Source organism: Notolabrus celidotus, chromosome 4 (genome assembly GCF_009762535.1).
Source record: "Notolabrus celidotus isolate fNotCel1 chromosome 4, fNotCel1.pri, whole genome shotgun sequence".
In the NCBI taxonomy this organism is placed as follows: Eukaryota; Metazoa; Chordata; class Actinopteri; order Labriformes; family Labridae; genus Notolabrus; species Notolabrus celidotus.
The window spans coordinates 17,552,703-17,579,441 of NC_048275.1; the positions used below are offsets into that span (position 1 = coordinate 17,552,703).

The 26,739-nt window shown below is 39.7% G+C and overlaps 1 protein-coding gene across 1 annotated transcript in view; it reads right to left on the bottom strand.

Annotated features, from left to right (window-relative positions):
- Positions 1-26,739, bottom strand: part of grid1a (glutamate receptor, ionotropic, delta 1a) — a 355,103-nt gene that overhangs the window by 36,146 nt on the left and 292,218 nt on the right. Inside the window, exons 9-10 of the mRNA XM_034682583.1 lie at positions 19,319-19,372; positions 3,472-3,645 (exon numbers count right to left, since the gene is read on the bottom strand). Coding sequence (XP_034538474.1) covers positions 3,472-3,645; positions 19,319-19,372 — 228 coding nt within the window. The remainder of the gene's footprint in view (positions 1-3,471; positions 3,646-19,318; positions 19,373-26,739) is intronic.

A 26,739-nucleotide genomic window follows, 5' to 3' on the forward strand; every position in this document is an offset into this window, starting at 1 on the left:
TTCTCTGTCTTTGGGATGCTGAATGATTGAAGTCAACGGTAACCTCACTCAGAATATCCATATGTTGACACTTGCATGAAATGATCAGAATCAGGAATGAAGAATTTGTCTTGGATGTTTTGATGCTAAACAATACTTGAAACAGAATCAGAAAATTGAAAGTGATTAAATATGAAAAACCTTTCTAGCGTCTGTAGGATTTGTAGAATGTTGCCTTTGGAGAGTCAAAACTTAACTGGTTGAGCAAAGTAGAGCGATGTTTTGCCGTGTTAGAAGACAGAAATACGGTACGCATAACTAACACAGAGTCAGCCAGGAGCAATGAGGTTGAGTTGTTAAAAAAAGTCAGAGGATTGCATTGCCTGTTAGTTTTAAACTGGTAAAAGTCAAAGGTAATGGTAGAGTTCAGCGGTGTGATGTGAAATCAACGGAGTCAGAACACAAACTGTTATTTCTGGCTCAATCATCCTCCATCTAATGAAGTTCAGTGCTGCCGTCAGTCTAACTGTCTCTCCTGCTGCAGTACACCCTGTCAGGAATCATGTCAGCTGCCTCCTGTCCTGTGTGACAGTGGATTTGATAGGTCCTCTGGGTTGAGTCAAGTCCAATCCTTCCAACAGAAGAAGATCCATGGAAGCAATACTGGCTGCCACTCCAGGCCTTCAGCTCATGACACCTTAAGACTTCAGTCCAAGCCTCCCAGTGGTACAACAGCATACAAGTAAAGTTCATTCCCCTGAAGGTCACTCTGTCAGAGGCCAGGCAGCTCCTGACATCTGAGGATACAACTGCAGCAGAGGGGGTTGTCAAAGCCCTCCGGCCTTCTCTGTGTTTAACTATTCTAATGAATGCTTAAACTGCCATTAACCAATCTTTGACCCTTTTTCATGTGAATTATTGAAAAATGTGAGTGCACACACCACATGGTTTGACATCTGTCTGGAGTATGAATGAAAAGGAAATTAACATTTTGATAAAGTTACAGGGATCACAGACATTACATTCCAGATTTATTATGAAAAGGTGTTAAAAGGCACTCTGAAATTACAACAGAGAAACATACATGCCTGGATGAACAAAGTTACCCAGAGTCAAAGAAGGGAATGACATTGCATTCGATAGATAACTAGGTGTGATCAAGCTGAATGGCTTTTCTTCCTTTATTTATTACAGAAAATATTTTTCCTTGATGAAACCCTTGATAGCATAATCTGCTCGAGAGCATGATATTTTCTGTCATGGAGGCTTTTTTTGTTAAACTATGTTCTTGTGGGGTGTTTCCCCTCAGACATGACACCAGGGTGGCAAGCTACAGTACAGTCTTAATGTCGTAGACTACTGCTACACTTAAGCATCTGCTTCCATACTGAGCAGCAACAAAGAAACTAAGAAGTGAAAAACATTATGGAAATCAGGCAGTATATCAATTTAAGACAACACATTTGACAACAGTCAAAAGGTAATGTTAGCATCATAGACTGTATAAAATACAGATTATGGACGTAGTATCCGTGACGTCACCCATCTGTTTCTGAAGAGCTGTTTTGAGGCCAATCGTCAGTGGCAGCCATATTGCTGCTGTCAAGCGATTGTGATGTAAAGAGGTGGGCTTTGAGCCTCCTAGCCAACAGCTACAGTGTTCCCGTCTGTCAATCAAGTCAGCTGTGCCTCTCATTGGAAAACTCGTAATCTCAATATCTTCAAAATTGCTGCGTTAGAAAAAAAAATAACCCCCTGTACAGTGTGTGCCGATTGAAAAATGAGCAATCCAGACTACACTCGTTTTTTGTACCAGGCTGTAAACAGTTTATTTCAGCTGTAAGGATCATCTTCTTTGAATTGGTGTGAATGTGGTTTCCGGTACTTCCGGAGCCAGCCTCAAGCGGATCCTCCATGAACTGCAGTTTGTATATTCTAGCTAAAATGACCATGAGCTTGGAATCCACTTTCTACTTCATTGTACACAAGTCAATGGTAACATTCGCATTAAACGACCTCCTCGCTAACTACCAGTACCATCATCTACGCAGAGGCTGAATGCTTACGAATGTCTGTTGGTAGCTAATATGTTATCAATTATAATGTGTTTTCTAACTTGAAATGTTAATGTCTCTCAAAATGATATGTGGTTATATCTATAATATCTCTGAAGTTTATTAACAGCAAGTGTAACAAGTCTAGGCCTTCTTAGAATGGAAGATGAATAAAATCAAGTTCCTCTTCACTTTGAAGATTTGACTCTCTTCCGCGAGTAATTCCCCAGTCACATTGAGCTCAAGTCATTTATATTCATGGACGTTCATGTCCCTTGTAATTACCTTATCTAGGGAGCTTAATCTATATTCAGTTGCATACATAATCAGTTAATATTTGTCTTCATGTGGCACTTCGCATATGCTCATCTATGCTGTCCTTCACTGGTGCGGCATGTAGATCCTGTGCAGTTACTACTGATACTGTGAAAAACAGATGTGATCCAGCAGGAGTCATGCTCGTAACCGCTCACAGCACATGTAGAGCACACATAACAACCAAAGAGCACACCCTGCTTGTTATATGCTTCTGCTGCTTTGGCACATAAGAATTGTCCCTCCTGATGGCTGCTGGAGGAAGTGGATGAAACATGCTGGTTTGGTCCTACAGCACAAATTTGCTGGTGTTATAATACGTGCAGCAAAAGGGATAAAAAGAAGACAGACAAACTCAACCCTGCCACCAGTCAAATACTCAATACAGCCTCATCCATCATAGAGCTTCAATGTTGTGTATTCACTACCCTCAAAGATTCTCATATGAAAGAAGCTTATGTGAGCTTTGCTTAGGGAGAATTTGCATGGATAGTGCAAAAATTCAGAGCGGTCGAGGAATTTTCTCTGAATGTTTTACTTTTCTTCTCATTCGAAAACTAACACCATATTCTGATCACATTCAAACTGACAACAGCTCACACATTGCAAACGTTTATAGATGTAGCTAAATTGTAAGTATAATGTTTTTCTAATAGATGATTAAGTAAAAAGAGAACTTGAGTTCTGTTGAGGGAGCTGTTGAAGCAGCAGATGTTCCTTGCAAGGTTCTTTGTTTGGGATGTAAAATAGGCAGTTTGTGTTTATCAGCATTTGAAAACAGCTGTTATTATTGATGTCGCAGCAGGTGTGAAATAGGCAACCCTTTGAGTGTCACAAATACATAATGGTTTTCATTGTAATTTGATAGTTGTATAAGCTATGGGCAGAAAGAATAACTTTATTGCAGCGTTTTTGTGACACTTGATTTTAAGCATTGGAAGAGGCACTTTTTCAGACAAAAGTATCTACTGATCGCCCATTAAGTCCGTATTTATACATCCCAATATAGATAAAGCAATAGAATTTCAGCTGATAAACTAAAATAACAGGACTGCACAGATATGTCTCAAGTGACAATATTTCAGGAGCTTCAACGGGATATCTTTTAGACTTTTCTTTTTACCTCTAGAGACTGCAGATAGCCTTCCTGGGGGTCACAGAGCAGGGAGGAGATGCGATGATTGTTCCTCATACAGCGGACGTTAGTGTCTCTCCATAGAGGGAAGATCTGACGGATGATGGTCATCCGGCCCAGAGAGCTGTGAACCAGCTCCATGATGTCTGCATCGCTCACCTCCTGAAGACAAAGACAATTATTAAGTATTAATGTAGTGGCAATGTTTTCTGTCTATTGTTTATTTTAAACTGTTTGGACACAAACAATGGAGAAGAGGTTTAGAAAAGAACTTTTTAATTAAAGTTTGAAGGAGAAGAAACTAAATGAAGGGGGGGCTTAGATTGGCTGTGACTTCCTATGCTGTTAGAATATTAGATGACACATTAGTGGCTACAAAGATATGGGGACAAAAAAGATTTGAGTGACAATTAAATGTTAGGGTTTGAATATGAAATTGTTTGCAGAACTGGGTTTCTCTTTTCTGTTTCTGTTTTTACAGCATATACCAAGAGTACAAGAACCTTGATAATCCAAATTTGGCAGAATATTCCTGTCCCAACATTTGCATATTTAACAACTTGGATCAACTGAGGGCATGTTTTCAGGTCAAAGGGCACAGAACATTACATTTCAATCAATTGCTATTTTAAATTTTAATAAAGTCAACCAAGGATTTTCGTTATTCCCATCAGACTAACAAATCGATATACATTTCAAGTAGATCCTTCACAATAATAGTGCAGGTGACCCTTGGCCCTCTTCCATGAGGGGAGTCTTGTGTAGTGGGTCAGTGAGGTCCAGTCTGTGAAGAGTTAGATCAATATTCATGAGACAATTGAGCTGCCAGCTGGTCTCCTGAGCCGGTCTGTGGTCAATGCCGGGCAGACAGTGAGTCTCTGGGGAACCTTTGGGTTCATATACTATCTGACAATAAAGCTGCAAGGTTGCCATCGGGTCAAAACTGCAGCAGCTCTGGGTTGATATAATCCTTCAGCACACATGCCTGAGCCCACGCTCTCTGTATGATTTCCTAATCAGGCTTTTTGATCTCTCCCTTTTGCATCGACCTCTCTGTTGTTACTGAAGACTCTGTTCTCCCTCTGCGGATGAGGAACTCTTCTTCTTTCATCATACTATGGTTCTCAATGTCTTATTGGCTTAACATTGCAATTCTCACTGTGTCTCGATATGTATGTTTATTTGTACTTTTGACCTTTTTCAGTTCATAGAGCTTTACCGTAAAACATGTAAAATAAATTGCCCTGGTAATAAACCCAGAGGGAAAAAGGTTTAAACTGTGTTGCCGTGCGCAGACTCCCATAACGTTTAGAGGCATGCAGTTTCTGTACAGATGTGTAGCTCTTTCAAGAACCATCTGTTACTGCCATTCGGTTGCATTGATAGTTGGGGAGTTTGGACCTCCCCAATGCCAGTGACCATTTTGCTGAGACTCATGCTAGCCCCCTCCACCTGTCACTTATTGACTTCAGTAGTCTTTCCGTATCAATGTGCCACAAGGTTTATTTACTCAATAGTATTCCACCCTTTTCTTAAAAGAAATGTTAACTAATGAGGGAGAAAAGCATTAAAAAGTGGTGCCTCTGGTTCACATTACTATGTATCCTCAGCTCAGCATGCTTTGTGCTTGCTTCTTTGAGCGCCATCTTTTGGGTTAAATATCATAACATAACAGAAAACTCTCTGAATTTTATACTGGTGTATCTGTAACGCTTGTGAAATAGGATGCAGCTTAAAAATGCATCTCATGCACCATATCTCACAGCACATGGCAAGACTTCCTGGATCAAAATAAATAAGAAAAAATAATGCCTATACCCATGCATTTACATCTACATGCAAACATTGAATCCATCAAGATGAAGATCTGAGTACTTGGGCCATAAGTTAAAATCATTTGGTGAAACAGGTGGCACCACAACCAGCCAAGTTAATGTGAAACTGCAAGATTAGCTGACTCAATGGCTGAGGAAGCAATAATAAGGTAGAGGAAAATATGGTTGACAAAGACCCAGTGGTAAAAATAAAACCCCTTCTGCTTTATCATAATACATGTTGAATTCAAGATAGAAGTCAATAACACGTGGTATAAAAGACATACTCTAGAACAAACAAACAAACAAAAACATAAGAGCTGTTCTGGTACATCTGTTCATTCATGCTTCAGTATTAGTCATTGTATCTCAGTGTAGAACATTGTTTTCCTACATTGGAAGATTTCCCCATTTACTGTGCAGGGTCGCAGTCAATGACAAATCTGTCATAAGAATTTGTCCAATAAGAGGTTTACCTTACCTGAAGCTGGTGTGAGGAACTTTCATTTTGTTTGTATTTTTTTGACCTTTGAAGACAAAGGAGTTCGTTTTATCTCAACCCTGAGCCTGTCATCTGATGAAAATTCTTCTCCTTCTGTTTTTGAACAGTCACAATATCACTCACTGTAAATGTATAAATGACTAACCTATTCTTATGGTCTGTGTGTTGTGTGTTGGCAATAAGCCTTTTTCTTTCAATGCAAACTCAACTGATAATAAGAAGTCTATCTGCCAGAGACAGTGTTCCCACATAATTCATCTGTGCATATCACGAGTTCATCACTTCCTCAGCTGATTCTGGCACAACTAGTTTTATTCAGTGACTCTTTTTGACTCTTCACAGTCATTCAGGTGGAAGGTATGAATATTCATAAGTTGCCGTGACACATTAATCAGATGAATTATGCCGCATGGTTCACGGAGCCGAACCCTCATGTCCAAGCTAATAACTTCCAGTGCCACCCGGTCTGAGTGTTCTGTCACCATCACGGCTGACATTTGTGTCATAACCCGACCGCACAGTGGCATAGACCAAAGGGACAGGACTGACGCAGTGGTGCCTTCTCACCTCAGTTTAAGGTTAAAGAACAGACCATTTATTCACAATTTGGACACCACTATGATGAATTTCCCCTGTACTGTATGAATGCAAGAATTCCCTGTTAAAACACGAAGAATTCAAGGCAATTCATTTGTTATCAGATGGATTTTACAGCAGCACTAGTAGCACAAAAGAACATGTCTGCTTGTCTGATGGGAAGCATTAAATATCAAGTATCTCTAAATCTTTTCAGGTTTTAAGCTCCTCGGAGGTAACCCACTCAAGTTTCTGAAAGAGTGAATACAGCTCAGCCATGTTTCAATGACAACCACACACCAAAATACATTAATCAAATCAAGCTGAGCTGACAGATCGGCTAAATCATCCTCTTGTGCTGCTCATACTGTTATTAATCTTTCACCAGATAATAAATAAATAATGCAAATGTTACCAGTAATCATGACAGCGGTGTCAGAGAGTAAAGAGAAAAAAGCACAGTTAGTGTGGGACATGTGTGAATGCTTGGTCTCTCAAATACATGCATGTTGTTTAGTGTGAAGTGATAACCTCAGGATATTTATTATGTAGTTTTCTGGTGAAAGAACTGAATAATAGAAGAGAAAAAACATCATATAAAAAACATCGAAAAAAACAAAGGCAGAGGATTTTGCAGTGTGAGGTCTATATAAATTGAGTTGTAATAATCAGTATATGAATGAATACATTTTATTCTGTCATCTCAGATAGTGCTGTTGGAATTATTATAAGTTTTGCTGGCAATAAAAAGTAGAGAAACCATACTTTTATTGTTTTTCATAGTGAGGACAAACACAATAGATCACCCGGAATACTAATAATAAACACAGAGAAGCTGCTTTTGAATTGTGTGTAAAATGCAAAGCAATTTGTCTTACCTATTGTATGTACTTTGGCTTTTAAAATCACTTTGAAAGCATGCATCTGAAAAGTTTCTAAGCATAGATAGCATATGTACTATTAGAAAGATTAGTTACTTTACTAAGGCTGTCAAAATGTTGATACTTTGGTACTTTTTCCTATAATGATCTTTAGAATAATATACTATCTATTAAAAGAACAAAGCCTGGATTAAGTACAGAGATAAGGCTTGGGGAAAGAAAATTATGCGATCCAATCAGAGAACTTGAACAGGTCTGTATGTCCATTCAAAAGGGTGCTAGATTGTATTTCCTTGCTGTTTAAGTTGTGCTTCCTGTCTGCTGTGTGTACATTTTCTCTGCTCAAGTCACAACAACTACACCGCTTACTCTTCTCAGGCATAGGTTGGTAAATATTGACTTTTGTTAAGTCTCTTTGGTGTCTCTTACAGATGTGCATGTTACATTTATATATGTTGCAAACATATGGAGCAGAGGAGAGGGACAGCAATGTCCCCTGGACTTTATATGTTATCTATCAGGCCCAATTTATGGACTGTTTGAATGAAGTTCCACTCCACTACACAATGACTGATGCCCATAAAAATTATTTAATTTGCTAGTGCATTAGAAAATATGGACAGAGAAAATGTGCAAATAGACAAACCACCAAACACTTCATCTGGACTATGAATGATAATTCAGGGGAAATATTATATATTGGGTTGACAAATTATTTTTAGGATAAAATCGAATTTGCCTTTCATTACTACACACCAATGTTTTTTTTCTGTACCAGCACAATTTACAGGTTCCAAATCAAATATAATATGTATATGAAATGTCTATTCTATGTGCCCAGAACTTCATATTTTGTTGCTATGGTATCAAAACAGGTATCATTCAGTGATGTACATTTTAGATCAGATTAGCCGGTCAATGCGCTGCAGGCGGAAGAGCACATCTGTGTTGCAGTCATAGATAGTGCAAAAACGAACTGACTATCTGGCGGCAAATTAGAGTGCTGAAAAAAATCCAAGTGGAGCGTACACCTAAACAGAAGTGAGTGCTCAGGTCGGAATCTTTCAAAATTCACTAAATCACGTGGCAGAAATGATATCTGTCTGCAGAAACCATAGCCTAGCTTGTGTTCCATTTCTCCCTGCAGTTTCTCATTGGCTTATTGGCTGTTACCCGTGCTGTGGGTGGGACAATGCTGGAGATAGATTAATGACAGTAGACAGAGAGGCGTGGCTGCATCAGAGCCAAAATAACCCAGTTTTAAATTGATCTCTCATCGGCCGTCGGATTTAAAAAAAGGCCAATGACGATATGTGTCAAACTGCCGAATATCGGTGCTGATAATCAGCCCAACTGATAATCGGTCGATCCCTATTATTATCACTTAATTTGTACTAGTATCATATCGTAATTGAAAATTCTGGCATACCGACAACTTAAGTGCATACAAAAACTCAAACTATATGTACAAAACTAAACTCACCCAATGTGGAATGTGTAGTTACTCTTTTAAGGTGTCTATTATCTACAATTAACATATTTAAAACCAAAAACAATGTTGTGCAGGTGTTTAATATGACTAGGATTACACACAATATAAATAAGTCATATGGACAAGGGAACAAACAACAAAAGGGTTCCATGTACTTCAGGTACAGACCTGCTAAAGCATTGCCTCTCCAGTCACTTTTTGATGGTGTTTTACACCTTAGGTTTGTGTGTTATGCTTATAATGATAAAGCTTGAAGGTTGTTTTTTTGTTTTGGTTATTGGTCTTTTATTATTCAAGCTTTCAAGCCATGCCAGTTAAAAACTAATTGGTGAAGTCAAACAGCTGATTTGGTGGAACGCTGCCAGTTCTCCAGGAGATCAAAGATGTTATTTCTCATTGCCTGTGCCAAAGATAACATAGCCTTTTTTCAATGCTGTTCATCCTATTTTGGCTGCAGTTTTTTGATTACTGAAAAACTTTTTTAGAAACTTGACATAACTTGCAAAATTGAATGACATAGCATCGGTCCTTGGAGAAACACAGAAAACTGAGGCAGATCTGGATGTGACTCAACAAGGTAAAACATTACATTTTATGATATTCTTGTAAGTAGGCTATATATAGACATATGGACAATGGTTACACTTTCGGATTTGCATATCATGGAGAACTGGACTATTGATCTTGGCAGAGTGACCCTCTTATTTAATACCCACAGGTTTTTGCATTAATTTTGATGATTGCACATTAAAAATCTGTAGCCTCTGAGTTCCCTTGAACATTTTGATAATCCAATCACTTCAGTGCAACCTGCAGGCCCACGGACATATGGATGTACCATGTAATTGTTGCAGTTCATGTAGGCAGAAGTGGGTGTAAGGAGGCTGGACGGGAATTAAATCATTCAGTTAGTAGCAGGAGTGCAGTGTTGGGAAATGAAGCCTACGGACTTGTAAAGCCAAGCAAAAAATAGACTGGTATTCACTATAATGAAATGTGTTTTAATTATTTTTACCTTTTTCAAAACTGTTGCATTCCAGTTAACCATTTCTACCCACATTTGCATGCAAATTGTAACTCCGCAACTTTACTCAAAATGGGACCAAAGAAGCTATATTCTTGCTGCTCACAGCCCATGATTGCCTGCGAGAAAAGGACTTAAATTACTGAAACAAAGGAAGGCCCATTTGCAACAACATGTGTTCTGAGCAGGCGGAAATCCAAGACAATTTCATGCCAAATTGCACTGCACCGTCTGATCTGCATCAGCACAACCATATAGCTCCAACACTCCAACCAAGTAACTTCTGTGCAGGGTGGTTTGTTTAGAGGCAGAAAATCACCAACCCTGCCTTTGTGCAAAAATAAGCACTTTGAATGAGGAAGATGCCTTTTCAACTACAGATTAGATTGGCTAAGAGTCTGCTTATCTCAGAAGTGAGATAAGGTGAATGGAGTGTAAATGTTTGCATCAAAAGCGTATTGTGCATGAGAACAGCAAGGCAGTATCTGAGAGAGTTTGGGTCTTTAATGAGGTGGAGTCTGAATGGCTAATAACCCGAATGATGTAAATTGGCTATAACTGTTGTCATTTAGATAAGGTGATCATTGAAGGAAGTCTCCTGTCTAAAATTCCTTTAGATTAATGAATATTATATTCATTTTATATCAACATTATCAAACCAGAAAGTTCCTCGAGATTGCTGTCTCTTTTAGGAGGGAGACCTCAGACACAGCACATCAGATACGATTAAGAAAGATGAGATGAGAAAGCATAAGATAACTTAATCATTGCCCTGAAATTCTGGTACTAAATTTACAATAAATTTAGGAGAATTATATGACAGTGAAATATTAAATGTATTTAATGCAAAGAAAAAGGACTTAAGTGGACTCATAGGCACAGATATTGCTTGTGGTTGGTAGTGTTAAGCAATATAACCTTGAAAATGTTCTTCAGAGACAACCTAGAGAAACTCTGTGATTGTACAGCAATGATGAGAAAGTCTGTAACAATATCACTGACTGACTTGACATCGTGCCTTCATTTCCACCCACTGCAAGATGTGAAGCCAAAATACCGCCTCTATACACACCTCTTCTGCTAAACTAAAAACAACAATAAAATGTTAACTTCTCAAATATGTTAATCTGGTAGAGAACACTGCAACACATTAAAACTACTCTTATCAGATAAATGAATGCTTGGATATAACTCAGTTTGATCAAGACTAATTATAATCACAGAAAGTGTTTGAAAAAAATTACATGTATTTGACTTTTCTAGTTCAGAATCAGAATCAGAATCAGCTTTATTCGCCAAGTATGCTTGAACACACAAGGAATTTGACTTTGGTAAACTGTGCTCTCTTTGTACAAGGCATAAGAATAGGAATAAGAATAAGAACTACAATAAAAAATAAAATGAAAAATATAATAACAATAACCTTAGCTATAAATACAAGAAACAACAAATAGGCATGACTAATATGTACAGGCTAAAATAATATGATAAAGTGCAGTGGTGAGTTGCAGAGGTAGTTTTACATTATAAAATAGAAGTTAAATAATACAAAAAATAGAAATATGGAATTCTGCTTGAGAATTGTTGCATTGTATATCTACATGTATAATTACAGAGAGTATTTATCTGACAGGTATGACACTGTTATGGTTTAGTGTTCATCAGAGTGACAGCCTGGGGAAGAAACTGTTCTTATGGCGGGTTGTTTTGGCGCACAGTGATCTGTAGCGCCTGCCGGAGGGGAGGAGTTTGAAGAATTTGTGTCCAGGGTGTGAGGGGTCAGCGGTAATGCTCCCTGCCCGTTTCCTGGCCCGGGACCGGTACAAGTCCTGGATGGGGGGCAGGTCGACACCGATGATTTTCTCTGCAGTCCTTATAGTCCGCTGCAGTCTGTGTTTGTCTAGTTTGGTTGCAGAGCCAAACCAGACAGTGATGGAGGTACACAGAACAGACTGGATGATGGAGGTGTAGAACATGATCAGCAGCTCCTGAGGCAGGTTGAACTTCCTGAGCTGACGCAGGAAGTACATCCTCTGCTGGGCCTTTTTTCTGATTGTGTCTATGTGGGAGGTCCACCTCAGGTCCCGGGAAATAGTGGATCCCAGGAACCTGAAAGAGTCCACAGTAGACACAGTGCTGTTCAGGATGGTGAGGGGGGGGAGTGGGGGGGGGCTTCTCCTGAAGTCCACTGTCATCTCTACCGTCTTGAGCGGGTTCAGCTCCAGATGGTTCTGACTACACCAGAGGGCCAGCTGTTCCACCTCCTGTCTGTAAGCAGACTCGTCTCCGTCCTGGATGAGACCGATGACGGTGGTGTCGTCTGCAAACTTCAGGAGTTTCACCGAGGGGTCTCCTGAGGTGCAGTCATTGGTGTAGAGGGAGAAGAGCAGTGGGGAGAGAACACATCCCTGTGGGGCGCCAGTGCTGATGGTCCGGGTGCTGGATTTGATGCTCCCCAGCCTCACCTGCTGTCTCCTGTCCGTCAGGAAGTTGGTGATCCACTGACAGATGGAGGCCGGCACTGTGAGCTGGGTGAGTTTCTGGTGCAGGATGTCTGGTATGATGGTATTGAACGCAGAGCTGAAGTCCACAAACAGGATCCTAGCGTAGGTCCTGGGGGAGTCCAGGTGATGCAGGATGTAGTTCAGACCCATATTGACTGCATCCTCCACCGACCTGTTTGCCCGATAGGCAAACTGCAGGGGGTCCAGCAGGGGGCCTGTGATGTCTTTCAGGTGGCTCAACACTAGTCTCTCGAAGGACTTCATGACCACAGACGTCAGGGCGACGGGCCTGTAGTCATTGAGTCCTGTGATGGTGGGTTTCTTTGGGACTGGGATGATGGTGGAGCTTTTGAAGCATGAGGGCACTTCACACAGCTCCAGCGATGTGTTGAAGATCTTTGTGAAGATGGGGGCCAGCTGCTCAGCACAGACTCTCAGGCAGGAGGGGGACACGCCGTCTGGTCCTGGAGCCTTCTTGGTCTTTTGTCTCTGGAAGAGCTGGATTACCTCATCTTCACAGATCGTCAGCGCAGGTGGGGGGTCAGAGGGGGGTGGGGAGGGGCTTGTGGGGGGGCCAGGTAAATCAGAGTGTTCGGGTGTGGGGTGTGAAAACCTGCAGTAGAAGCTGTTCAGGTCGTCAGCTAGTCTTTTGTTACCTTCAGGGTGGGGGGAGGGTCTCCTGTAGCTTGTAACTTCACGCAGGCCTCTCCAAACTTCTGAGGGGTCGTTGGCAGAGAAGCTCTGTTTTAACTTCTCAGTGTAGCTCCTCTTAGCTACCTTGATCCCCCTCGTCAGTTTGTTTCTGGCCTGCTTGAACAGGTCCCGGTCCCCACTCCTGTAGGCCTCTTCTTTGGCCTGACGCAGCTTCCTCAGTTGAGGTGTGAACCAGGGCTTATTGTTGTTGTATGTGCAGAAGGTCCTGGTCTGCACACACATGTCCTCACAGAAGTTGATGTATGAAGTCACAGTGTCAGTGAGTTCATTGATGTTTCCTGATGCAGCTTCAAAAACACTCCAATCAGTGCAATCAAAGCAGGCTTGTAACTCCTGCTTTGACTCCTCCGTCCACTTCTTCACAGTCCTAACTACAGGCTTAGCCGATTTTAACTTCTGCCTGTAGGTCGGGATGAGATGAATCAGACAGTGATCAGATAGTCCTAAAGCTGCACGGGGGACAGAGCGATATGAGTCCTTTATTACTGTGTAGCAGTGGTCCAGAGTGTTAGACTCCCTGGTGGGACACTTAATATGTTGTCTGTATTTAGGTAGTTCGTGGGTTAAATTTGCTCTGTTAAAATCCCCGAGAATGATGAGCAGAGAGTCAGGATGCTTTTTCTCCACGTCTGTAATCTGGTCAGCCAGGTGCTGTAACGCCTCCGTTACGCAGGCCTGAGGTGGGATGTAGACGCCGACCAGAATAAAGGAGGAGAACTCCCGCGGCGAATAGAAGGGTTTGCAGTTTATGAAAAGAGTCTCCAGATTTGGACTGCATGACTTCTTCAACACTGTGGTATCTGTACACCAACCTTCGTTTATGTAGAAACAGATTCCGCCTCCTCTCGCCTTCCCAGAGAGTTCCTTTACGCGGTCCGCTCTGTGGAGCTGAAAGTCCGGTAAGTGCAGCGAGCTGTCTGGGATGTGTTCACTGAGCCAGGTTTCAGTGAAACACAGGGCGGCGGATCTGCAAAAGTCCGTGTTTCTTGAGTTGAGGAGCAGCAGTTCATCCATCTTGTTTGCCAGGGAGCGGACATTCGCCAGGTGAATGGACGGGAGCGCACTGCGTAACCCCCGCTGTCTCAGTCTGACGAGCACGCCTGCTCGCTTGCCCCGACGCCGGCGTCTCCGGCAAAGACCATAGAGAGCTGCGGCTCCACCAGCAAGAATCTCTGTGTAACTTAAAGGTTCAATGAAAACCGGTGTAAAAAGTTCGGCAGAGGACTGTCCAATGTTAACAAGTTCTTCTCTGGTAAAAGAAACCAGAGAAGCGGAGCATAAAGATACAAAAAAAGAGAAAAACGCAACAAGTACGAGAGAGCGCAGTACCAGGGCGACCGTCCGTGGCGCCATCTTGGATATTGAAGAATATTACATCTGTTATAATGGATGAGGAGGGCTTTAAGACTTTTACTACAGCCAGTCAGCAGGGGGAGTACTAAAATTGATGGCTTCACATGTGAAAGCTGTCGTTCTGTCAATTCTTTCATACAACCAATAAACAATATGTGGGGTGGGTTAGTGGAGCAGTTTGAACATGGAACAAAGTACAAACTGAATTCTGGGAACACTTTCAGTGGATATAGAGAAGAGCAAAGATTGTGTAGACAGGTTACATGTTTTGGAAGCTTAATGTTGAGAATGAAAGTTGATGTTATTTGGCTTTATTTTGTTTTTTTCAAGACAAAGACGAGGATTTAACAACCTAAAATTACATAATTGAAATTTAAAACTCTGACCATATGTACAGTATATTTTGCTTTGTCTACAAGAAAAATGAGACTGAATTGTTAGTTGTGAACTGCCAGACATTTAAAATCAATATTCTCCCCTATACTGTGCATCTAATTTGTCCGTCAAAAGAGAAGTTATGCATTCCTGTAACTGGCTGAACTGGTTGAGGGGTGCAGTGTCAGTTATGTCAGTCATCTCATGACAAGTGTGATGTGGGTGCAAATCCTCACTGCCTCCATGAATCGCTCTCATTTTCACAGATGGATTTTTTTTCCGTTTCATGTCAGTGACAAAGTCTCGACCAACTCCCAGGGGTATGTTAGCGAGGATATTTGGTGAAATGTTTCACGGTTTTGATCAACTCTAAATCATCAGAGATGACGATGCAGTTGAGTGCACAATGAACTGAATGACTTTTCATTGTGCCTGTCACTGCAGATACAGTTAGAGACCACTGTTAATACAGCCCTCAGCCCTTTGATGAATGCTGATCTCCACTTTTTCTCCTCAGTTTCCTACTCTCCTACCATCTGAATAAAGGCATAAAAGAAAGAACATCATTTAAAAAAAACAATAAATCAGAGTTCATTGTTAATATGAGCTGTTTTATATAACATTGTGAACAAGAAAAAACTCTACTTGAAATCAATATTTCTTGAAGTGCTTTCTCAGTGACCCACAGTCCTGTCCTATAGTCCACAGCGGCGTTGCACTGTGTAGGATAGGGAGGATAGGGTTTCCATCTGAGTTGCTCGATGGGCAGTTACCCAAGACATCAGTCATATCATGACTGTCCTCCTCAACTGTGTCTGTCACAGCAGCCACAGCCACCTAATCCATCAAACATTCTGAGGTGTCACCGTCCTGCCTTTGAAAGCAGAAAAACAACAGCAAATCCTCCCAGAGTGTGCAATCCATCTGAGCCCGGCATACAGTGTCAGAGGCGGACAACCCTCTGTGTGCGAGCAGATGCAGCACCCTGCTTTAGTGGGTGGCTCCGGGAGATGCGCGCCTGCCTGTCATCCCACTCTTCTCCTGATTACCGCTTGTGGTCCTAAACTTTTTACTGTCTTTTTTAATCAGTTTCAAGCTGTCTCCTGCTTCCAATAGATCATGTTGGTCATTTGTGTGTTGGATAAGTTTTACACCCTGAAGGCACATGACCAGGGTCACTCTCATGCCCACTCGGTCCGAATTAACAGGCACTAGTGTTTGTCTGAACCTCCCAAAAAGAAACTGTTTTACTAGTTTGTTGAGGAATAAATCTTCATCTCACACTTTTCTTTAACTACACTCATTTTACACATAGTTTCATAATGATTTATGTGGCTCTGGAGGGACTTTTGTTGATTCTGTGAAAATAAGTGAAGTGACACCCCTCAAGTGCTAAGTGGAGAAGTCGAGTTGGAAAGACATGTCAGTGAGGTCAAATAAGGAAAGCTCTTTGGTACGGTTACATTATGGGAAGACTTGAGTGGCTTTGAGTTTGGTCAATGCAAATGACTGAAGGTAAGTAATCTGAAGCTCAGAATCTACATTATTCTTTATGTTATTTATGAATGTATCTCTTTCTTTGACAGCCTTTAATACAACTGCATATGAGCATGTTATTGTCACTTCATACAGTTAAAGAAAGTGTAATGTTCCTGACAGCCTTAAATGAAAAGACCATCCCTTTTATTTATTTTTGTTTGTTTGTGAGTCCGCCACACCTCATTGTTTTTTGACTTGTGATCACACTCACTCATCATCATTGTTTTACGTCTCCATCCGTCTCACTCGGAGCTCTTATCACATTGCTAGCTTGACAGCTACATTCATCCCACAACATGTTGCCGCCAGTTGCAGATTAGCATAACCGCTTGTTGTGAGATTTGAATGAAATGTGAGACCTCGTTTTGCCTGCGTGGGGGGCTGTGAAGGCTGGCAGCAGCCCGGGGAGCTGATGGGGAGTGCGTGGTTGACAGTGGGGCCTCGAGATCACCTAAATGAATGTCACAACTCAGTCATGGCGAGGCAGCTGAATTGGAGCAAGTGTCCCCTGAGACTGCAGGGGCACGAGGTAACATGGAGAGCTGTTATTTCACTGCAGGATTTTGTGATACAGTCTGACTGCATCTGGTCAGGAAAACAGGATATGCCTGAGTGCAGCGAACAGTATTGAGTGTATCATAGCTGTGTAGTAATGTGTACCAACTTCACCTGCAGCTGTTACCAAATGAGAGAGATATATAGTTGTTGCAATCAAATGTGGCGGAGGGGGGTAGTTTGCAGGGTTTACAAAGAACATGGCTTGGGATTTTGAAGATTTAGAACTTCAAATGACAATACTTGAAATGAATGAAATGACATAATAACCAATAACACGTAATGTCGACTTTTCCCACACTTGTTCAATAAATTAGAAAACATAATGCAGACTTCTCCTGCCATCAGCCATATGAGGAGCTTCTAAGAAATCAAATCATGGGCTGATGGAACCTTTGTTTTAATCTCCTGCCCCTATGGAGATAAGCAAGAAAAGAGGATGGTAAATGGTAAATGGACTTATATTTACGTATATAGTGCTTTTCTAGTCTGTCTGACTACTCAAAGTGCTTTTACGCACTACTCGTCGCATTCACCCATTCATACCCATTCACTCACTGATGGTAGAGGATCTTTCATTCGAGGTTAGAAAGATATGTAATTAATTTGGATGATGACTCATGTTGATGCACTCATGAGGAAAAATATTGGCAACAAGCTACAAGTTGACAACTAAGATTCTCAAATACACCTCTGAAGGCCAACACTTGTCGGCATGAAAAGTAATTACATTTTCTTGTTAGCCTTTTCAACATGTCATCATTACTCCCATTTTAAGGTGATTGTTGGCTGCTTGAGCTGTTTAATTTGGGTGATTAAACGAAAAGCAGATAAAAAGAAAGTGGAGTAAAGGATTTAAAAGATTCAAGAAAAGTACAAAAATTGATTGAGCACAAAAAAATCTCTCAACTGGGAGCAAAAATCCCACAGGGAAGCTAAAAAAGAAGTCCCTCTTGAGAGAAGGACCATAAGAATGACATAAAAAGAGAATGGGGATGTATTTCATAGTTTGCACATTGCTACCTTTTAAATGCACACCAGGGAGTGATAAGTCTACAGTAAGCCACATCCCATCAGCCATTGAGGGAATGCCATTGAAATTAACATGTCATTAGTTCATACTTTCCCTCAGTCTGATGCAATTAAAGCTAATGTCTTGGTGGAGGTTTGTGGTAATTGGCTGAAAGGTGCACATTAATTGCATGAACACAGCTTTAAATTAAGAACTTTAGGCCCCATGCTATCATCTTGTTTTAGACTATGAAAGTCCTTTGGAAACATATAAACAGAGAGCTGCCAGTTACAGAAAATGCTGCAAAGAACTCAAGGTCTCATTAGCTTTTGTAAATCAATTCTTCATTTTGGTGGGAAACAGAGAGTGAGAATGATTTAAAATCATACAAGCTGGTTATTTCATAAAAGCTCGTTATAGTTTGGAATGAGGTAATTTAGTCTGCCAGACACCAGAAGGGTTGCGAAAAATATTGAGCCTCATTAACTTTTTGCAGATCAATATTTAAGCAAGTGAAATTCACTTAGAATCTTCACATCGAAATTTAAACTAAATCTTCAATGACAATTTTTAACACTTTGGTTAGAGCCGAATACACTTTGTGGCCAATGTGGGTTTTTATTTTTCATTAGAGTTAATTTGTCACATTAGAAAATTCTGCTTCTTGCCTGAAAACTCCTGCATCTGAATATTTTCAATCTGATCTTGAGACGAAAAGAGCAAAGAAGGGAGAGCATGGTGTTGGTGAAGGGAAGCATATAGTGCTGGCACAAACACTATCCTGTCCTATCACACATGCACAAATCCACACATTAATCACGGTCTATAAATCCTGAATCAATGTGCGTCATGTTTTGTGATGTAGCACATGTTCAGGTGTTTAAGTGAGGAGGTGACATTTCAATGAAATACACATATGTTCAAGCATGTTTGTGTATGTGTTTGTTACATAGCTCATGTTAAGCTAATATTTGAGGTAAATCAACTGGAACAACCTTTAACTAAAGGTTTTCATCCACTGTTTTTAGTATCAAGCTGTTCTTATGACCCCCCTCCCCTTATCTCCAAAACACTGTGAATCAATAGAAATGCAGAGCGAAGGCACCAAAGCCAGAGTCCACTGCTCTGTATTCACAAAGTGCACCTGAGTTTTTTGCTGTTACAGCTACTTTTAAAGACCATTTAGGTCAATGCTATTTACACAAGCACCTATGCATAGGGGAAAATACACAAAGAAGATCAACAGTTAGAGGAAGGGTAGATATACTGATTTAAATAAGGTCTGGTCCCACAGGCAAGCAGGATAAAACAAAAGAACAAAAGATGTGCTGATCGTCTGAGTGAATATGAAAGTGCAAAGACTGAGTGTTATAGGCTTTCGTGTGTTTGTGTGAGTCTTGGCAGCATATTGAGACTCTGTGTTGACAGAGGCAAACAGACACTAAGGTCTAAATTCACTCAGGTATATATAAGGGTGTTTGTGTTTGGCCTTACCTCATTGGCATAGACCCAGTGGCTGTCCTTGGATGCCAGGTTGGTTTCCACAGCCTGCAGTGAGCAATCACACATAAAAGGAGAGAGGACAGAGAAAGAGAGAAGGAGGTTAGAAATCCATGCACAATGTATTGAAATCTCACAAAAGTCAAAGTTAGTCACAGCTCAGGTGTCTCGAAGATTTATTTGAAAATAAAGTCTTCCCGGCACACAGACAGAGTGCTGGTTGGATGGGTCAAGGGAAGAGATATCATAGAATGAATCAAAATCACACTGTCTGCAGCACATTCCACAAACCAGCCATGCTGAGCACACCTGCTACATTCAAGCTGAATATTTTCCTCAGGATGTGAGAGTGAAGTCTTGAGCACCGATGCACATACTATGCCCACAGCTGGGACTTACTTCATTAGCTCATCTCACCTCTCCTACTGAAATACATTTTGAAAGTGGTCAAAATGTGGATCCCACAGAAAAATGTGCAAGTGTTGGATTGTTTCTTTCTATGAAAAATAGTATATAACATTGCAAAAAATAAGGTGCATGATGAATTGTTAAGACTCAGACAAACAGACAGATCTATTTACAGCTGGCCAACAGTGTCTGCTGTCACAGCTTCTTAAATTCGCCACCTTTTGTGCAAAATTCTATAAACTAGTGCTGCTCGAATCTTTGCAGACTTTGCACCTTCTCAATGCACCTTGGAATTGAGCAAGAGATCCATGCACTTCTTCCTCTTCCTTCAAGTGTACAAATGTTGAGTTTTCAGAAACTGTATTTAGACATATGGTTGCTCTTTGTTAGAGTTTCTTTTTCTGTCAGACATTGATAGATTTATTTCATTTCAATGACACACCTTGCACAATACTCTGATTTCACCCTCACTGCTCCTCTGTCACTTTTGCTTGTCTGAAGCTTTAGTCAGGCAAAAATAGAGTAAAGTATCGACTTCTTCCAGGAGAAATGCAGTTCTCTCTGCCTCAATTACAGAAGCCAGGTTTTTTTTTTGTGTATGCTTAAGGAATCAGATAATGGAGGTAGTCTGGTTACTCAAGTGAATTTAAATGCATTGAATGACCTAAAACCTTTCAGTACAAGAGAAAAAAAAAACCCAATAGTATTACCGTAAACCATCCATCTCATTATGGGCTTCCTCCACCTGTCACGAGACTGCACACATTTGACATCTGTCATGCTTAACGTGCATGAATGCTTTCCCCTGCAAATTGCTATCATTAGTGTCTAAATGAATCCGTTTCACACAAAGCAATGAAGACTGATGTCTCAACATATAACTGGTGGAACCCTGCTGAATTTTAACTCAACAACACAGTACTCATCAATAATAGCCAGTGCAGAGCGTAGCACCCAAAGTTGCCAATCGATCTTCTAACCTTGGAAGAGACATGATTTGATTTTAATGCTGCTCTCATTCCAGATTGAGCTCATCAAACTAGCAAGCAGACCAGGGCATTGCGAGAGCAATATTTACCTCTACGGTTGGAATGCTACGTCTCAATTAAAATTACAGAGCTGGGCCGTATGTCTTCAAAAATTGCCTTGAAATTCAAACTATTATGCTAACACTATCAATGGATTCTATGAAATGTCAGACAGATGCTGGACTGACACGATTAATTTAATAAGGACTGTGTAACCTGTGTGAGCAACATTTATGATTGAACAGAAAAGAAATGCTTGATCTCAGCCCGGTATGGTCCGTTAGTGGTTAGTGTCAGCTTAATTAAGTCATATTCACTTCAAGAGGACTATTGTATACATTCAGAGTGTAGGTACTTTAGTTTTTTGGGTTATAGGTATTTACTGTAATGCAAGTGACATTTCAAATGTGATAAAGGTACAGTTCTGTGACGCACAACCTTCAGGCATAACATTACACTGGAGGGCATGTGCATGTGTGTGTGTCTCAGTGTGCAAGTGTCTGGAGAAAATTGAAGGCTACAGCTCTCAAGGTAGAGCTGCAGGGATGGCTGAAGGCAAAAAGGTGAGCTAAAAGAATAAGCAGAAACAGATAGATGGAAGTGAACCCTGTGTGGGTTGGTAGCGGTGGTGAGTTGGGTTGCATTTATGACTTTACAAATGTTTTTATAACAAAAACTCTGCACTGTTATTTTAGTAAGTGATTCATATATTGTCATATAACAGCACTGACTGTATAGAGAGATGGACAATGCACCTCTCCCTCCTCCTGCTGTTCAAAAGTGATGCTATAACATCCCCCATGATGAGCTCTTACATCTAGCACTGGTGAAGTCATTAAGAGCCAGAGAGTGCACAGACGGGTGGTGAAGCCAGTTGATTGGCAAAGATCCTTCAGGTCGGTGAAGTCTACATTGTAGTAGGTATTTGTGTTGGTTTGAAGCAGACATCCACACTTATGAAAAGGTCAATGACCCTTGTGCAGGGGCTTGTAGCATTTCCTCTTGCTCTCCTCTACTCTGCTGGTCTGGCACACAGCACATAACATAGCAGGAGTTGCATTAGTCACCAGAGCCGTCAGTCATTGCATTTTCCCCATTTTATAGCCGTAAGTATATTATTACTTCTCTGAAAAAAAGAACATTTGAACATAAGTCAGAATGAGAAGAAGTAACTATACGGACAGAAACAGTGAGAATTTGAGTTTTTTTTTTAATGTTTATTTAAATTTTATTCTTTGACTCTTTGTATAGTTTATCAAGTAAAACTTCAAACTTTTACATGTTATTTTTTAAATTCTGTCTTATAAGGTGACCATGAATGTTTGAATTAATTATTATTTAACTATAACTTCTTCTTGTTCTTGTTCTTGTTCTTGTTCTTCTTATTATTATTATTATTATAATTATAATTATTATTATCAAAGGACGAGCAGGGGGCTACTCAACTGGTTCAAAAAAAATTTGATCATGTTTATGATTCTATTTATATCAGATCCCTCAGCTGATTTATCAACACATGATAAGTGTTGACAGTGTTCTTTATGGTTTCAGTCTTCAGTTTTTGCTCTACTACAATAAAGCAAGTCATTTTTGTCCCATATTGAGGAAAACATTTGATAAAGCATAACGTGCCTAAGGGTGTGAGGAGGATACCTTGTGATTCACAAAAGGCCCAACATGACTTCAGCCAAAATATAAAACCTAAACGATTCCACAAAACAATGGTTATTGCCAGGGTGGTCATGTTCATGTCTTTGATTCACTCAGTGTTTTGAATGATATGTTCATTCAAAAATGTATTCCATAGGCAGATGGTACTCAGCAGGTTTTCTTTTTGCATATATACTTCTATAAGCACTTAAACCTAATTAACACAATAGGACTGATTGCTTTCATAGGAGAGCATACTCAAATACTGTTCTATCATTAAAACTCAGCAGGCACAACAATTCAGAGGAAAGCTTTAAATTAAAAGCTTAACATCACTTGGGGTTCCTGTAATCTGTATGATGGGAGAACATATCATCAAATCCTTCATGTGTGAGTAATCCATTAATTCAAATTATGATAATGTCTCTGCAGGCTTAAATATAATCTGACAATGAGAACTATTGTCTGCCTTGAAGAATAACCTTGACATTCAACGGAGACGACAGCTCCTTAAGCTGCATTCACTGTTCAAGTCAAAAACTGTCAGATGCCATAATAGTAAAAACAGAGTCAAGTGCCGTAGTGTGGGTTAGTTAATGTGAACCAGCTGGGTTGCAATGCTTTGTTGAAGCCGTGGGCACAGCAGAACCCACCACATGAGAGGTTCAGCTCCAGTTCACAGCCTGACGCAAAATCACTGACAACTTCAGACGCTGGAGAAATAAAGCTTTATTAAGCTAAATGATGATGAAGCTGAATGAAATGTTTATGAGCTGCTGTTTAACCTCTCTGTGGTGTGGATGTGACAAACTCATAATTGTGCTGACATACTGAAGTGTTTGAGGGCTGCTACAACTGACTGAAATCTGTGCTGCATTTATAGGTGAGGTTTTTCATGGTTAGTCATTAACACAATTTTCTCCAATGTCAATCTAAGGAAGCAAAAGGTGAACAGGCTTGGTCTTTATGGAAATAGATATATACTGAAAAATGACTATCCACCTTCTAGTAGCATCTGCAGTCAGTGTATAAATGTGTGGGTGAAAGAGTGAATGTGTCATGTGGTGTAGAAGTGCTTTGAGTGGTAGGAAAACTGATGAAATGCTATATATGTGCAATCCATTTACCTCTTCTTGAGTGGTCTTTAAGAGCTCCCTCCCTTGAGCAATGACAATGACAGTATACATTTACACCACATAGTTGAATATATAGGTAAAAGAAAAAAAATATTCATGAGCAAATATTGAATTGGTACTGCAACCTAGCTTTTTTTATGACACAAAGGAATACATTAGGATACGATGTGATATGGCATGATACATTATAATTCCACAGAATATGCTATGACGCAATCGCTACGATAGGATGCTAAAAAAATGATACTAAATGCTAAGCTACATTACGCTAAGTTAGGATATGCTAGGCTATGCTACACTGTACTGCGCTAGGATATGATAGGATACAAAAGGATACAATAGGGAGTCATTGCATATACTTTACCATATATCACTTTACCATGTACTTTATTGTTAGATTTAATTAACTGATTTGAAATGCAGTTAGTTCATGAATTTTAGTTTAGGCTAGTTAGCTGACCACAAACAACCTTACTTATGATATCACTATGGGGCAGGAATGTGGATTGGGGAGGATGAAGACTATTATCTCAGGCAAGCTGCATCAGTATCTTCTTTTAAATCACAGCTGAAAACATTTTTTATCGAAAGGCCTTCTTGTAATATTGTTTTATCCACAATGTTACATTTATTTTAATCTACTTTTATTCATGGTTTTCTTTTATTAACGCATTGTTTTCATTTGTTTTACTGATTTTAATTGTTTTATTGTTTTAATTGCTTTTAGTAGTTTCTCTTTTACTCTTTTATTCAGCTGTTCCTCTTAAATTGTCTTGCCAGCCCATATCCCCATATGAAGTAAAGCACTTTGTAACGTATGTTTTGATAAGTGCTTTATAAATAAACTTTATTATTATTGTTATTTATTATGAAAGAACAACAAGGATTCTCCAGTAACGAGGATGCCGATGTGTGAGACACAGTTGAGCCAAACATGAAGAATAATATAGATCATGAGGAGGATGAGGAAGAGAACCATTTGAACAAACAGCAACAAAAAATTTGAAGTTAGTATTTCATCTCATAGTAAACAACATCTGTAGGGTGCTGTGTCCCTTCTGCTAATGCTAACTGCAGCTTTCAGGCAGAGGCTAAATAGAAAAAATAGTGTTTCACTGTTTCTTATGAATATAAGATGATACTGTTCATAGTACTATTATAAAGTACATTTTTACTATTCTCTTTATCTTCATACGGTTATATTATATACTCATATTTTCATTATATTGCTTAATCTGTCATAACCAAACCATAATCACACCATGACAACCTGTCACTACAGAAACAAGTTTAATACTGCCTGTTATCACCACTATTTAAACCATCTGTAACATTTGTATCTTAAATCTGTATTCTTTTATTTACCTATTTTTATTTTTACTTATTTTATTTTACTTATGTAAATGTATTCCTGATTGTACTTATATCTGGGTTGCTGCAACAACCACATTTCCCCACAGGGATCAATAAAGTAACATCTAATCTTATCTTATCTTATCTTATGAATCAGTTTCTATAATACTGTTTACCTCAAACAGTGCTACAATCGTTTTTTGTCCACAGCTCAAGTTTTTTAACAAATCCAAATATGACATTTGTGTGAAGTTTGATTTGGATTGTGAATGTCTGTGGCTTTTTGTTGGAGACCTTTTGATTCCTTTATGTGTTCACAGCTTGCAAAATTAATTGAGCTTGCTTTGCAGGCTGGTACCATGCCTTTTAGATAATATTACCTTTTTTAGTGCAGTAATATTGATTGTTATTGGTTGCCGTGTCAGGATCTCTCAACCCCCATTGCTCCCTTGATCAAAGTTCCCTGGCGTAACTACAAAAGTACTTTAGAGAACCTGTAACGCAGATTGCTTGTCATTCAAATGTGAAATGAGATCAAATCTACAAAGATCCAGGGATCTTAGATCTCAGAAAAATCACAAAACACAGTCTGCTCAAGATACATAAGGGAGTTCCTCATTAGGATTCAAAACTTGCAGCTCTTAAGTGCAAAAGCCTCCTGTGTCTCTGTACAATTCCTACATTATTTTGCTTAATAAGCCTTTTCCTAATCGCACATAGTCTTATTTCAGATGAACCTGGCAAGGGTTTTCCCCCTGGCTTCAAATTTATCACACCAAGGCCTAAAAATCCATTTGAGACCTTAAATGTTATCGACATCCAGGCAGAGTAATTTCAGCTTTGTGTGTTTTTTCTTTCTTTCTGCTCACTTCAGGAGATGATGTAACAGTGAAACTCTGGAGAGCAATGTGGATTTGGAGAAGGAGGAATAGACAGGAGCCTGGAGTGACATCTGAGGAATATTCTACAATGTTGATACAGCCAAAGCCTGGTGACAGTAAGATCTCCAATCAGAGAGGCAAAGTACCCCAGGCGTGTTCTTTTACAGTAGCAATGCCACAAAGGCAGCCAGAGAATGCCAATTCCAATTTAAAACTGTGACAGCCATAGAGGGATTGAGAGGAATTGCAGTGAGAAAGATGTGGAAATAGCAGGGGGGGGAGGTTTGGACAAGCAGCAGACTATGGAGGAGGAATCCACTGAATGTAAAAAAGATGAGAGTCCTCTGTTTGAACTCATTCTATAGCTATGATACAAATATTTAATACTGTAAAAAAATCATGTTTCAAATGTTTAAATACAAAGCAAATATAGCTTTTATACACAGTTTCTATTTTATAAAGCTAAATGTCACACAATTTTATCCAACAGCCTTGTATAAATCCTGTCCTCATGAAGGATATAATGTGTCATTTTTGTGGAAACTGTTTAAGAGGTGCATATTAAGTTCATTGTCATTTTAGAGGATTTAATGAAGGTTCACTTCTTCACATTAAACTGACAGGTGCTTTTACAGTTTCTCCTCCTTAGTTATATTGAAGGGAAGTAGTAGAAACACCTCTGGAATCATCTACTACACTAACCTGCAGCTGTTCTTATTAAGAAGAAGCCATTGTAAAATTACTTCCAGCTTAATGAAACCATCAGTGATTAAAAGAGTGATGCAGTGAGCGTAAAAGTTAAAGCAACTAACACTTGAATTTCTAATTAAAAAGAACTTGTGCTTTGTGAAAAATGATCTGTGTGTGCTGATAACCCAATCACAGCATATCTCAACATTACATGTATCCCAACTTAAGTTTTTTGACTGTCATTTACATACCTTGCTCATGGAACCCGA